Raw genomic sequence first — 16,594 nt, 5'->3', positions numbered from 1 at the left:
GCAATATATAACTTTGAGATTGAGATAAGTGTAAAGTAAAGCTGTCGAGATTTAACGTGCTTGTCGTTGTATCTTTGTAAAAAATAAGGGAGATAATGGCCAAGTGCCATTTTTGTAAATATCTGTCGAGATTCAAAAAGCTTGTCCTTGTATAATTGCAGTATGATTTATTCAGAATCTTCTATTTTTGTATGGGGAGGGAGATGGAGTGAAATATTACATTTGCTCCGAAGCAAATGTTGGCCTTTCTAGTTTGATCTAACTTATTGTCAGTGTCCCCAACGTGCCTCGCACCTGGAAATAACGGAAACACATATGCACCACTTACATGTACTTAGTGAAACATCATGTTTCGCTTCGTAGTACTGTAATTAAAATCATGTTACACTTTTTGGTTAGCGACATTAAGTAATCTCTCTGTGTGTCAATTTTTTTATTCATATTTATTTATTGTGGATGGAACAGAAAGCTTCAGCAGCAATCTCGCTGTTTGAAATAAGGGTAGAGATAAGAATATGAAGTAGGTTACCGTGGACATGGTGGTGAGATCGGCCATTGTCTCCTGCCCATACCCGTGGCAGACAGTGTCACCACGGGTGCAGTTGGTGTCCACGGCTGGTGTCGGCTGTGGGTACCATAAAAGAGTTTAAGTGAAGAGACTCTATTTACACAACCAAGACTTTTATTCAGCCGACGCGTCGGTGACCGTCTGTCACCTTCCTCAGGGCAATTCTGACTGGTTCACTTTGCATTGCAGCACAGGTGTCAGACGGTCACCGAAACGTCGGCTGAATATAAGACTTGGTTGTGTAAAAAGAGTCTCTTCTTAGTGTCTTACCAACCTGATGAAACTATTCACGGTCTCTGTGTATCTATTTTTTTCATATTTATATATATGGTTGTGGATAGAACAGAAAGCTTCAGTAGCAATCTCGCTGTTTGAAATAAGGGTAGAGATGAGAATATGAAGTAGGTTACCGTGGACATGGTGGAGAGATCGGCCATTGTCTCCTGCCCATACCCGTGGCAGACAGTGTCACCACGGGTGCAGTTGGTGTCCACGGCTGGTGTCGGCTGTGGACAACATAGCACACCGCCATAGTAGCGGTTGATCTATACTTTCTGTTTCTGTATCTGAATAGCCGGTATAATCGCCCTTCGGCGTAACACACCAGCTTCGCAGGCACGCGGCGCGGCGGCAGCTAGCTACATTACACCGAGCGATTCTTCCACCTCTAACCAAGCATGCCTAATTCTGATAACTCTGGTACTTGAGGGCATGGCCATTTCTACTTTGATGTACTCTCTATAATTATAATTATATACCTATAGTGAACAGTCCGTGAGGTAGACAAAACAATTCTCCACGTGCACATGAAGAGGCCATTGTTTGGAACTTCATGCCTAGCTACAGTACTAGTGTTCGTTCCACGAAGCTTCAAACAAACACCTTGCAAACTAATTTCCAAGAAGATGTTGGGAGTCTAAACCGAATCTCTTCCCTAGCTGCCCGCTTCTGTATTAACACTCAGAGGCGTAACAGAAACTGGCAGTTAACATCTGCTTGAAGATTAGATTCAGGCTAGACAATAACTTGCAGTAGTACTGAAGGGAAAAGAAGCAAAAAGAAGAAAAACAACTCGGGCTTACCTTTGCAACATCTCGTCCTGTGGTGTTGAAGTATAAGACGGCAAACGTCCCTCCGAACGTTAAGGACACCAGGATGATAACTGTCACTATGGCAACGCACACTCGGCGATACTCACACCCTGTCCAGGTACATATAACAGAAATTTCAAATGAAAATGTGAAAATGAAACAATGAATGGATGTGTGAAAAAGTGAACAACTACTCGAGGCAGTCTTATCCCCCACCTGGGACACACAGCTGGACAAGAACACATAGACAAACAACAGACACACACACAGACACACACACATACAGACAGACAGACACACACATACACAGATACACAGGTACACACACAGACACACACATAGACACAGACAGACACACAGACAGACACACACACACATACACACAGACACAGAGAGAGACACGCAGAGACACACAGGCACACACAGACACACACACAGACACACACACACATACACACAGACACACACACACACAGACACACGCAGAGACACACAGACACACACAGACACACACACACACACACACACACACACACACACACACACACACACACACACACACACACACACACACACACACACACACACACACACACACACAACACACACACACACACAGACACACACACACACACACACACACACACACACACACACACACACACACACAGACAAACACATACACACATACACGGAGCATCGGCAGGAAAACATACGAGAAACGAATTTACCGCTAGTTGTTTTGGGGTGATCGTTTGGAGCGCTGCCTGGTGCGTACTGTAGATTAGGCATCATCTTTATCGGATTTGGGTGCTGGGGGAGTCGCAAGTACATCGGGTGAAGATGACGTGCACTGGAGGAAGGCTGGGTGTCGTGTGTGTGACTGTCACTTTCTGTGGCGTTTGACCACATGTCATTCGTCCCATTTATGGATGAGTTGTGTCCCGACATATCATTGCTGCTTCTGTTTGAAGCCGTTTTGGTTTTATGTTGCGTCTGTCCCGAATTCAAACCTCTTACAACCACCGTGTCATCCTGGCACATGTATGCAACAGCGTATGGCCTGATGTCGTCATCGTTTGGGGAAATGCCGACGGTTTGTCGACCGTTGTCCGTGGGCCTGTTCGTGTCATTGTCATCTTCCTTGTATCTCACAGCATACGGCTGGATAAAGACATCGTCACTGCCGGCTGACCAAGAAGCCGTTTCATCGCCATTTTGGTGTGTAACAGCGAATTGTTGTGAGCAGGTACTAATGTCATCATTGTCAGCTGACCGAATAGCGGCTTCAACGCCTTGTCGGTGCGTAACTGCGCGCGGTCGTGCACAAGCACTGTCTTCACCTGTATCAAGTTCGGGTTCTTGGTCAGTATTTTGCCCACACATCCGGTCAGTTTGCGGATACACCGGACTAGGATTTCGAGCGTTTGGGGGCAGGGAGTTTTGTTTATACATCGGATTTGGGCACCGAACCTTCCGTCTGCGTTCCAGAGTTGGTTCTAGAGGATGTTGACAGTTATGCTCCTCGAACATGTTACCGGCATCATCATCGGAAGAACCCCTTCCTTGACTCAGTCGAGCGGGCTCTATCTGGCGCCGTTTTTCGCCACGAGTGGGCCATGTGTTTGACCAATCTTTCTTCCCATCGTAAGCATATTTTGACGCCTTCTTGTTCTTCTCCATGCTCGTTAACGGCATTCTTGGCTGACTTGAGCTACCCAAGACTGGAATTTCAGGTATACGAAACACTAAATGAACTTCACCTGGAGATAGAACTGGAAAGAGTAGTTGCCTGTTTCTGTAGCTATGACAAAACACCGAAAAAGTAATGATTCCAGTATGAAATCAAATTAATTATATTCAACCGTCTACTGTGTTTATTAAAGAGAAGCAATTTCAACCAAATGCAATGAATTCACTTATTATTTTTTTTAATTTCATAATTTCACTAGACAATTTCCCTAGACAATTTCAATGATTGATGTACATTCACGTGGTTGCTCACGTACATTTGAAGGGCTCGGATCATCGCAGAGGCACAGACCATTCGAGAATCCATTTTATTCTTGTTATGTGAATGAACGATTTCTGGGAAAAAATTTTGACGAAAACAATAATATTGTCCAAAGTATCCGGATTTGTAGTCATTATCATGTAGAACTGGAACAAGATTCCATGGTATAACGCTTCTGTGTATCCTCATTGCGCATTAGATGCGTATTGAGTGAATTGACGGTTCATTCATACTCAGCAGTACGGACAAGAGGCGGAAATGTTTTCCATTTCTTTGCGACTCACATCTATAGTATAGAAAACGAATTCAGCACATCCATTGCTTGTGATGTATACATATTTTTCGGTATGGGCAACATTATTTGTTTGCTGGGAATAGTCAGCGACTGCAGTACGCACGTAGCACGTGCCTGTCGCACTTCGGACGAATACCAGGCGTACGTGTTCCTAGCATATCACCTATTAGGCCATGTTGATTTGATTATATGGATGACATCATCTGGGAACCCCAAAACTGACGCGAGCGTGCGAATAAAAAAAAGTAAATATGTCCAATTCCTTGCCACTACTGAAAAAAAGTTTGGCAAAAAAGTTTCATTCATTACTAAATCTACGTGGTCATAAAGGGTGAACAAATGACTAAACACACAGAGTATGGTATGGCGAATAATGATAGACTCCTCATTTTCGTTTCTTCACGTTTTCTTCTTTTCTTGAATTGATTTCGACATTCTGTTACATTAGTATCGTTTTCCAATACTTTTTTTTGCAACATACAACATGTATTCGCTCATTTTGTACGATTTACAATATGGTCGAAAACTTTTTTTTAGTAAACGGACGAAAATTCATGCGCGCGCGGATGTCATCCATATAATCAAATCAACATGGCCTTATAGATGAAAACTCCGTTTCTAACCAACAATACAACGGACGCTGGACGAACTTATAGCACTTATATATACGTCGAAGTGATGAAAAACATTCTTGTGTCTTGTGCGTATGGCTGCGTATGAAACAGACGCCAACACGTACGCAATCATTCGACGACAGGACCAGAACACTTCTGAAAGGATCCATACATTGTGTGTACGGTATGTTTATTGAGTACCTGGATGCCTAACCTTCATCAAAGTATTTAACAGGATCTGGTTTGCTCATGTAGTTACAGTTAAGTATCAAGTCATTTAGAGTAGGACATACCGAAATGAGATGGAAAAAATTATATTTCCTTACCCCTCTACAGGCGACTTAGGCAAGGAAAATGCTTGAACGTTGTAGTCACGCTTCAACTTCAAAGGAGGTGGATCAGGATTTAGGTAGTCTTTGGAGTCGGCGTCAGGCACAACAATAAGAAAATATAAGAGTTGCTTCTAAGAGCATATCACTCAGGTCTCTGATTTCGGCACTAGTGGGTGAGGTCTACAACACTCTACATGTTTATTAATATGTGATGACGAGGTGTGATAGGTGGACTTACAAACAAAATCAATTATGCAATAATTATCATAGAAGTTCGTCTGTGTTGGTAGTCATCATAGTACATGTACGATGTTGAACTTTATTCCAACAAAAAGGGTAGTGTTGACATGCCGGCGGGACCGGAATGGGGTGACCGCTGACCGCGTTGAACAGGTGACCGCTATAGACGTGTATCTACTTCATCAAAATGAAAAAAGATGAAGGAAAAAGAATGTACACACTGCGTGTAATAATTAAGACGGCAGGCGCGTTGGGACCTGCGGTAACGCCGTCCCCGGCTCACGCCGTCCCCGGCTCACGCCCGTCCCCGGCTCACGCCCGTCCCCGGCTCACGCCCGTCCCCGGCTCACGCCCGTCCCCGGCTCACGCCCGTCCCCGGCTCACGCCCGTCCCCGGCTCACGCCCGTCCCCGGCTCACGCCCTCCCCGACTCAAGCCTAAAAACGCCAAAAACAAGCCAACCCTCTGCTTGGAGTACACGAGGTGCCCCGGCTACCGCAGGCCCGAACGCGCGCACGTAAACTCTGTCTAGCGCCCATATCATTTTGATTGCGTGTCAGACATTTAACGTTGTAAGTTAGATGAACTTTCTCAGTTCAGTGTGCTCAAAGCTACGTATACAGGAATGGTGTATTTGTAAGTCTTTTTTTTTCTTTATGAGTTGTCTTTGAACTTGGACTAGCAGTACCCATGATATTAATTGATTAATTAATAGAGACAGCCGTTTTGCACACCTGGGTAAAAAAAACCCTCATTTGGCATGGTCCCTTCAAAAATTTCAAAATGGCGGTCAGTTGGAAAAGCAAGAGTTCTCTGGGATGTCTTTTCCAACTTTCCGGGTGACTTTTTCGAGTTTTTATCGGAGGAATGTCTTTCTTAAGTCTACAGTAGAATGTTGGGAACTTTTCGCGGTAGATTTATGGAATTTTCGTGATGTGTTGGGGAAGAAAAAGCTGACGTTTCAGACCTGGGGAATTTTCGAGAAGACAAGAACATGGCGAGATATAATTTGGGGAGCGTGGTTTGAAGCCGACTTGGAATTTCGCAGGTAAGCATGCAACAAACTTTTGGCTAACATTATGCATGCCCTAGCAACTAGTAAGGTTATTTCATATCTAACAAATCATATTCTGAAAGAAATAATATAGTTCTGTAAACACCGAACGAGCGACAGTTCCTTGTTTAAGAGCAGACTTTTCCGCGCATATAAGTTAACATTTTCCATGTGCGGTGTGATTGTACAGTTTTAGGTGTACAAACGAAAATGTACGTCTTATTAGTTGTCAAGTCCACAACGTTGTGAGTTCATATTTCTGAAAAAAAAATGCTCTAAAAACCTTTCTTCTCCACGTGGCTCAAAAACACTTGTGCACGTGTGCATGGTTAAATCCTTGACTGACAAGTGACTTAACGTTAAGGGTGGTTCGGAAACTGGTTCCTCAGAGTTTCAAGCCATGGTAATAACGTTATCAATATCATGCTCTAATTTTGCTGGTTGTTTGATAGTTCCAATGAGAAAGAATAAATAATAGAATAAAATTTGGTTAGAGTAAACTTGTCAGACTTGAATAATGTAACTTTTGTCAGACAAGTATCCAACTAAGAAGTCTTAATTAAGAAATACTAGTAAAATGTCTAGCATGTACCATTTTCTGAAATAAATGAAACCTTAGATAATCAGATACATATATCTTGTTTGCATTTTTGTGTGTAACTTCTGGTGTCTATTTAGTTAGGATCCCCCGGGTTTCTGACTGTTGCAGTGGTGGGAACTTCTGTCTGAACCTGACAAGACAGATTGGATGACCAGACCTGGTGATTTGAAGACCCAAGAGGAATATGAGATGAGAAAATCTGAATTCTGTATTTTATCCACTATTTACATGGTTATTTGAGACAACTGTGCAACTATGCAGTAGTGATGACTCCTTTCTTAACCTGATAACACTGGATTGGATTACACTTTCAAGAGCAAGATAACAGTATCCACAGGTGAAATCATAATTCTTTTTAAGAATCCAATGTAACTTCTTACCACATATACCACTCTGTAACTTTTACTCTGTTAGGCTTTAAACTTGACCTTAGGTATTGAGCACTAGTCAACATTTCTAGGAAGAGGCTAACAAAATACAATCATCTTTACTTTGTCACTTGTTGCCTTAATTCTTGCACTGAACAAATTGTACTTTTTTTTGTCAGGTGTGTCCTGAGGGTCAGCTGTCCTGATGTTCCTGTCCTGATACTGTATACCTGACCATGTGGGACCTGTCCATGCTCCTGTGTGTGCTGTGGGACCTGTCAGCTATGCTGTGTTCCTGTTCACATTCCTGGAGATCCTATGGTTAGGAAGTGCATGCTCTATGAATATTGTTGATGCATGTAAATTTGGCCTGTGATTTTTCTGAATGTGTATTTCTTTTACACCCTAGGTTTGGAAAGCTGATGCTGTATACCTGACCATGTGGGACCTGTCCATGCTCCTGTGTGTGCTGTGGGACCTGATCAGCTATCCTGTGTACCTGTCCTGGAGGACCTGCCTGTGTTCCTGTTGGACCTGTGCTCCGGATCACATTCCAGGAGGATCTGTGTTCCTGTCTATTCCAGGAGGATGTACCTGTGTTTCTGAGGAACCTGTCTCCAGCTACGAGGCAAGAGAACATCGGACTTGACCGTGAGTTCCCTTTTATTTATAGAACTCTTTGAAAATGGGGTCTGCATGCCGCAATGCGTAATCGCTCGTTTTAGGTTTGCATAATGTGAAGGCGGGTCGTTCCATTTACCATTTAAACGTAACTAATCTGCGTGAAAAAAATCAAGCCTGTACAAGTGACGCCCAATATGGGGTTGCTGCTTTGCAGAATTTTGTGCCTTACCATTTGAATTTGCATAATTGGTGGTAGAAAAAAAATTGGATTTAACATCAAATGTAATATACATTGCATACAGTGTTTTAAAGCAAACAGCTTGCAACAATGAAGAGTAAATTGTGGTCGCTGCCTTCCAGAATTTAGCGCAAAGCGTGATCAGGACACCCCATACAGACCCTTAGAAATGACAATGAAAGATGTTGAGAAAGGGCATGTTTGTGAGCCTCTGAATTTCTAGTTCAAAACACAGTGTATTGTTGAAACTGGCCCTCCCTTCTATATTTGTTGTCATTTCTGAAAGAGTTCACATTTCTTATACTAATATCTAGTTTAAGGTTGTGACTAACATTTTGAAGATATGTTGGAGAACACATTACATTTTCCTATTGAGGAGAGCACTTGTAATATTGTCTGTTGTTTCATTCTGTATAAGCAATGAGATATGTTTTCAGAAGCATTTGTGATCAAACTGTTTTCCCTGGTATACTTTTCATGATCCACAGCCACCTTTTTTAAAAGATCATTTCTGAAGTGAAAATTGTCCTTTGTAATCCAAACAATCAGTAAAGCAACAAATAGAGATGAATGTTGTCTAGCACTCAAAAAAAGAAAGCTAGCTTGAATACAGAGACATTTTCATGACGATCGTGATTTTTAGCTGTTCATACTTCCTGAAATGGACCTTTCCTGATAGAACACGTGGAACCCCCCTGTTCTATTTCGAACACCTTGGTCAAAATCAGCGCGGGAAATCTTTGAGCAGCAAAATTAGTTGATGTGTACTTGATAAATACTCATTGTTTTACCGGTGAAATTGAATTTGTGATATCGGCGGCACTTTCAAATTAACCAAAGACATTTTGTCATTCTTGTATTTGTTCATGAAGCCCTCATTATTGTTTATGTCCATGCGCATGCGTACTAAGTCTTATGTTTCTACTTTTATCACAAAGCCCTTTATAAGTTGCGCCCTTCCTGGTGACCATCCGACATGTTTTTTGACTTTGCAAAAAGCATGATATGAATCTGAAGTCTGACCCTGATTTACCTGAAATTCTATACGTTGTCTATTGTTCTGAAATGTGTCTAAGGATAGTTGAAACACAATCAAGATTATTCATAATTATTAACATAATTTACAAAAAACACAAGGTATTCATATATGTGGTAGGCGTTGAACCCACAATGTTTGATTTCGAAACAACTGCAGTATGAAATTACTGCATTGTGATATTGATAAAAGTGGATTTCAGGGAAAATACTTTGGTCACATAATGATTTCTGAAAATTTGTCCTATTTCTTTACAGAGTATGTAAAAAGGCAATGTTGTGCTTTCTTTCTGTAGAGTGAATGTACTACAGGTAAGCTGTGTGTGATGTTTGAAAGGGAGGAATTGAGTTAAGGAATCAGCAAAATAAAGCACATTCTGTTTTTCCGCAAGGATTGAATACAAAACATGTACAGTTAAGTTGCCTTTGACCTGAAACTGTAGACAGATCTCTAGTCCCAGTGAGGGTTGATGAAAGTCCAGTGTCCAGCAGGTACGGCAGTGATGGTGAGGTAGATCTCCTTCCCCTACACTTTATGGTCTCTGCAAAAGGGTCACATTCTGAAACATTTAAATTAGCATCTCACTTTGGCTTGTTTTCTCCCAAAAGATCTACAGTTTTTACCTTGAAGTTCATGTTTTAGGCGCAAGGGAGCATAAGTACGGACATTTAAAAACTGAGCAACACTTAGTAAACGCAAGGTTACTACAGTCATGAAAAACATTTTGTTCAGCAAGGTTGGCCATAAAATGACAACAAACACTTCTTCTTTCCTTAGAAACCCAGCAAAAATGTTGTGAAAACAATTTATATATGCGGCTCCATCTAAACTTACTTGAGCGGTAACGGAGGTTTCAGAACTCTCAAAACATGCAGTATTGTTATATTTTATTTCTTCCAAGTCATCAACCAAATCCAGTCATCAACCAAACCCAGTCATCAACCAAACCAGCAAGAACTGGTAGAAAATTGAAGAAAGCAATGATATGATAGATTCGTGATTTAGCTCATATCTAGTCTTAGAGTGGTGACAGCATTTTTCCCATTAAATGAGAAAGAGCCTTTTAGTTAAGAGGACTATGCTCTCAAAATGGCTTAAAATTCAACTGGAGTAATTTCTTAGGTAGTACATGTACAACTGAAAGTACGGAAAACAGTAACAAACATTATAACTGTAGACAGACTGTTGTAGTGAGAGGTTAACACATTATTGTAAATTTAGCTTCTCCGTTAAAATGTAGCCTGGATTCAAGTTGCTTAAGTTAGGTAGTTTTTAAGTTAAGTTTTTCAAGGAAGAAGTTTAGAACTTAAACAATGACAGGAAATAATGGGTGTTAAGTTTTGCTGATTCCTTTTTAAGTCATGTACTAGATAACTTTGTTATCACTGTTTCTGGCCTTGTAGCATTTCATTGGAGTTTGGGTACCATCCTATTTGTATGCCGGGGCTCCCATACATTTTATGATATTTCTTTGGGAGTATAATGGGACCCTGGCATACAAATAGGGTGGCACCCAGGCTAGCAGTTCTAACCTCCTGTTGCAAAATGCAGGGCTCGTCTCATGTTGATTATCTTGTAGAGTTTGACAGTAATGTAACGTTGACAGACTTTATTTGATGAGCTTGAGACTAGGCCTGGATTTTGGAACAGGAGGTTAGAACTGCTAGCCTGGGTACCATCCTATTTGTATGCCACTGGGCTCGTCATTATACTCCCAAAGAAATATTATAAAATGTATGGGAGGCCCGGCATACAAATAGGATGGTACCTATTTGAATTGCTACATGTAGTTGTTAGCAGTGATAACAAGGTTTGTCATGCAATTCAACACAATTCCTCTCTTTCTGTATTGGGTTCACTCAATACTTTTCCAACAAATGCTTTGCACCCTTACACTTCAACTCCCAAACACAAATAGTCACACTCATCAGGCCAACCTCCCCAAACAGTAATTTTTCCAGCCAAAGAAATTGACAAAAATGCCAAATTTACTTCAGTTTTATTTTCCCAAATTTTCCCAGGTCTTGCTATGGTGATTATTTTTCATGTAAATTTTCTGGCCAAAAAAAAAGATAATTGGGACCCTCACCTGTTTAATTAATTGGATTAAACTTTCCCGCCAAAAAACTTAGTATACATACACCACTCTAACCTTGAACTTGTGCACCCCCCTCCCCACTCTTCCTGCCCACCTCCCCCCACAGTAGTTACACTGTTCCAACACTTCAGACTTCTTTGGACATGTCACTTCTCCAAACATGTAGTCACCACACTCTGCTACCCAACCACTTACTTCATCGAGTGCAGTTTTTCAGTCACATTAGACTTTAGAATGATCTCTTGCTCTCCTGGTCGGTCAATGCACTAAGTGTACTCCCCGGGGGATGTCTTTTTGGGAGACATTGATGCTTCGAAACATCAGTATACCAGTGCAATTGACTCGGCAGGAAAGCGAGAGATCATTCTAAGTCTAATGTGACTGAAAAACTACACTCGATGAAGTAAGTGGTTGGGTAGCAGAGTGTGGTGACTACATGTTTGGAGAAGTGACATGTCCAAAGAAGTCTGAAGTGTTGGAACAGGTAACTACTGTGGGGGGAGGTGGGCAGGAAGAGTGGGGAGGGGGGTGCATATACTAAGTTTTTTGGCGGGAAATTTAATCCAATTAATTAAACAGGTGAGGGTCCCACTTAGCTTTTTTTTGGCGGGAAAATTAACTTAAAAAGTAATCAGGGTGAAATTGATGTGGCCAGCTAAGATATCAAGTTTTTTGGCGGCGAAATTTAAGTGAAAGGTCCAAAGCGACAATTTTGGAGTAATTTGACATTCAACTATACGATGAGGATTACAACGTGGAATTAGAGCAGCCGGCATTAAGTTTTATGGCAGCGAAATTTAAGTGTAAAGGTCCAAAGCAACAATTTGGCATTTTCAACCACACAATATGAAGAATTTTTCAGTGACGTGGAATTAAAGCGGCCGGCTAAGATACTAGTTTTTTGACAGGAAAATGTACTATGTGTTAGGAGATATAAGTGCAAATATCCAAGCGACAATTTTGGGGCGATTTTGCCTATTCACCGACAATTCAGGATAACAACATGGAATCTAAGCAGTCAGCAAAGTTTTTTGGAGGGAAAATTTCAATCAACTTCAGGTTTGCAGAATTTAAGTGTAAAGGTCCAAAGCGATTTTTAGGCAATTAAACGATACAAAGGATTTTTTTTGTGTCGCCAGCTATGATTAACGTTTAATGGCTCCTCACAGAAAAAATAGGCATGCCGACCCTCAGAGTGAAATGAGAAATGCGAGTGTATGTGTGCATGTGGAGTGTTGTCTTGTATTAATTAAGAAAACATACTCACGCCACCCGTCTTCTTTCACACAGCTCTGCCAATAGAAGTCTTGTTCTTCCTCCCACTCAGTCTGGTCTCTGGGTTCACATCTTGAAGACAGAGAAACAAAAGTAAGTGGATTGAAAACAGTGATTAGCTTAGCCAGTGAGGCTTGTCACATGACTTTTTGAAGTGTGATGTCAACACTGGGTTAGTCTACTGAGGAAGACCAGAGTGACTGGTCGAAAGCTCTAGGTGAGAGAATTTTTTATGTTGGATTGAAAGTTGAACTTTAAACATGTAACTGGTACAATGTATTAATCTCAAAGCAGATCATACGGTGGCAAGGCAGTATTGGCCAGAGGAGTGTCCATTAGCTAACGTAGGCAGAGATTAAAGAACAAGGGTAGATACAAGAACTATGCTAAAATGCAATTCCAACAGTTATTCCATAGGTATACTAACTTTACTCAGTTTCAATGCTACCAATCTTTATTGAGGAGAGTATTATATTACAGACAGTACGATTCAGGAGATGTGTCAGGTATTTACATACGGTGTCGTTTTTGTAGCGAATCAGATATGAATTAAATTCTCATACTATGGTACACTGATACCCGATTACCTGGCATGGCAGGAGCATATTGAAGATATCTGGTTTTGAATGTAACATTAGTTTTGGAAGCAATGGAATGCATCAACTTCTGTCATTTTCTTCTGTTCAAATTATGTTGGACACGACATCAGAAAGTGGGATTCGTCTTCAATGTCCTCCTTGCCACAGTGTGTTCACTCAAAACAGGACCACAGAGACATTCAGTTTTACTTTAATAATGAAAATTCATACTAACAACACTTTCAGCACCAAGGGCAGGACAATCACAAAATAATTGTTTTTTTCCATAATTATATACAGGCAGTATTTGTCTTCAAAAGGTTGATGTCACCACAATTAACAAACAGGAATTTCCCAGAGACAAACTTGGTACAAGCCCCGGCACCGCGTCAAGGTGTTGTCTCCATTGCCGAGGTAAATTTGGACGCCATCCTGACAACAACCACTCACAGTCCCAACAAAAATACATCATAGCAGCAAAGTTTGAAGAGTTTCACTCAGCTCACAGCAGTTTGTGATAAAGAATGAGAATGTTTTATTGTGAAAGTGAACAGCCAGAATTGGAGAAGGCTATGTTGTTATTTGTACCCTGTCTTGCTAAGTTTTTCTTTTGAAGTTTTTCCTCCCTGCCTATCTAATATTTTTTTCTTATTTTTATTTTTATTTGGTTTGGTTAACTCTGTCTACAGTTGGCTTTATTTGTTATATTCAGCTAGGCTGTCTATTTGTAGTCGTATTTTAAAAGCCTCATTCTTCCTTAGCTGTTCACATTCGATTCAAACCCAATTGTATTTTTCTCTACGGCAATGCGAGCCGAGTGTACTCCATACGAAATTTGAGAAAAAGACAATATTACCGAGACTGTAAATAGTAATGTCAGGATGAGCGTCGGTTTGCCAATAATTGTGTGCCAATTTCCCATGGTCAGAAGCAAGTGACTTAAGGACCAAAATCATTTCAACATACAGTCCGAGTCCGTCTACTACCCTGCCCAACATATATATACTGTCCTTGTCAACAAAACCAACGTCAAAATACACTATATGACATGAACAAACAGAATCATTCAAACATTATCACTTGTACCATCATAGGACTACACCAGTATAATTTTTTGGTTCTAATTTCCCAGTTCTCCCAAGTTCCCACCGCCAGCTTGAGCGAGAGCTGACAACGTGTTTTGCCTCAAACTCTCAGAATCCACGAATTACACTTATACAACGCCAACGCACGAATTACATGATTGTATACATGAAAGCACACGAGTTTAATGAAACGCCGGGGCCTTTTGCGCTGCCATGAGGGGAAAATAAGAGAAAGACCTGCACTAACCTCCATGTCTTACCTTGAACACGTTCTGCCTTGTACCGACGCTTGCCTGCTGTTCACCAACGGAGCTGATTTTGGACTGTCCCTTTTGTTTCTACCAGGTAAGTGCTTGCGCCCCAATACTAACTTGTACAGTCAACTTGCTTCTGTTGGTCTTCACGATCGGAGCTGTGGTCACCAGATTTCCCCCGACCAGTCACGAAACTACATCCTCTCAGTTGGTGGAACTGTGTTGTCAGAAAAGGAAAGAAATGAAGAGCGTAGGTTATAATTAATGCTAGATACGCTGTGCACCTTGGTTCACCCATGCACATCCAGACATTCAACTACGTCCAATCCTGTACAAGACAAACTACAAAACTACAGCATGTACTTTACACAAGGAGCAACATATATTCATCCACTAATTTGTTTATTTATTCATTCATTCATTCATTCATTCATTCACTCATGTATTCATAGTTTCCATACAGTCTGGTCAGAGCTGCGGTGGCTACTTCCTTCAACTTCTCGTTGTAGACACTTCGAATTCAGTCTTCAGGTATACGCTGTAACTGTGATGGTGGACAAAAAGAAAAGAAACACGTTAACAATAAGTATAAGATGTGATTCTAAAAATTACTGCCCGTACCCTGTACTGGGTAGACAAACTAAAACATATACAATACACTAGGAACATTACATAGAATCCATATAATATGTTTGAAAACAAACGGTCACGTCTAACTTTTTGACCTTTTTTACTGGTGTGTGCGTGCGTGAATGCGAAGAAAAGAACACTCAACCAAATAAACAACATATAGGACACTTTATTTAGATTACTTACTTACTTACTACACATTTCAAGAATCAAACATTTCTTCACATATTCTAGAGACATTTTAAATTTTAATGAAATATACAAAACAGTTTTTAACTTTTGCATACCTCTTACATTCAGACACTTTAAACACCTTTCAAGCATCGGAATATTACACATTTTAGAGACGTTTTGAAGTGTGTGTGTGTGTGTGTGTGCGCGCGTGTGCGAAGATGCAGGCAATAGAAAGCTACGATATGGTCAAGGGGAGGGGAGCTAGCTATAGGGAAACTAACTAAAATTTACCCCATAAGACACCCAGGGGGTTCAATACGAGCCTAACAAGTTAACGATCTTTTAAAAGTTTTAGATAATCATTTTAGAATGGATTTCAAATTCGTTTTTATAGGTCATATGGTATCAAATATTTACAAACTTGATACTTCATACTCTATTGGGATATCCATTAGTTGTACAAACTAATACTAGCACGTATCACCCAAACTACCCACCTTTCCCAAATGGGGCAATATAAAAGCAAAAGGCACGAGTGGGACCTAACCCCATAAGAACTACACAAGCGGGGACAGACCCCCCATTTTTTTCACGAGGAAGAAAAATCGTTAGTACATGGTAATAGGAACTAAGATAAAATGCTCTATTCTAATCATAATCCTTAGAATTTCATAAGTAGGTCTTTGGAATTCTATGGATTTTAGTGGTGTTAATTCACATGGGTTATCTTACTACCATAAAGAGCCCAAGAGCATGGGAGCGATCTTACTAAGATGGCTCCCATGCTAAGAACACAAGAAATACAACGAATTCATTATAGTGTTCGTGTACGTGTGTGCAAGTGGTTGCAGAAAGAACGACACCGTTGATGCAGTGTGAAATTTTTGTTGTGGTCAAACCGCGCCGCGCTGCACGTGGGCATCTGATATTTGGGTCCTCCCGAATTACTTTTATAAAACGCACGGGTTAAAACTATACAACGTTTACATCTATACCACGCACGCTTTACAACTATAACAACGTCGCGAGATGCCCCCTTTTCGCTGCTAAGCCAGTAAACTGACTTAGCAACGAAAAGATATTGATGTCAACCTTTCTGAAAAAGATTCACATCCGCGCGCTGCAAGCAACATGCAAGAATAAACCACAGCAATAGACTCATCACAATATCAACTTACAAAATATTAATACAAAATAACCAAGCCATGTGAAATAACACCACTAAACCTAGACTAAGCATGACAATATCATGCGAGGAATTTTGTGTAGCACTCACAAAATTCCTCACATGTCTTCAACACATAGTCATACAACAAATCAAGAAACAAGGTCTTTTGCGCGACCAGCTTTCGCGCAACGTGCACGCTACACCGCTCGAGTCTCAAAAGAGGAATTACGAATTACGAACGTTAAGCGCACGAATTAC

General features: G+C 40.9%; 1 protein-coding gene across 1 annotated transcript in view; it reads right to left on the bottom strand.

Moving 5' to 3' along the window:
• LOC109473370 overlaps positions 1-3,342 on the bottom strand; it is a 7,566-nt gene extending 4,224 nt beyond the window's left edge. Inside the window, exons 1-5 of the mRNA XM_019773232.1 lie at positions 3,133-3,342; positions 2,337-2,823; positions 1,651-1,769; positions 979-1,074; positions 530-625 (exon numbers count right to left, since the gene is read on the bottom strand). Coding sequence (XP_019628791.1) covers positions 530-625; positions 979-1,074; positions 1,651-1,769; positions 2,337-2,823; positions 3,133-3,342 — 1,008 coding nt within the window. The remainder of the gene's footprint in view (positions 1-529; positions 626-978; positions 1,075-1,650; positions 1,770-2,336; positions 2,824-3,132) is intronic.
• Between the last annotated feature and the right edge of the window lie 13,252 nt (positions 3,343-16,594).

The sequence above is a fragment of the Branchiostoma belcheri genome, unplaced genomic scaffold (genome assembly GCF_001625305.1).
Source record: "Branchiostoma belcheri isolate BF01 breed outbred unplaced genomic scaffold, Haploidv18h27 scaffold3, whole genome shotgun sequence".
NCBI classification, from domain to species: domain Eukaryota; kingdom Metazoa; phylum Chordata; class Leptocardii; order Amphioxiformes; family Branchiostomatidae; genus Branchiostoma; species Branchiostoma belcheri.
Note: the sequence above shows the minus strand (reverse complement) of the source record. Positions and strands in the feature narration are given on the sequence as shown.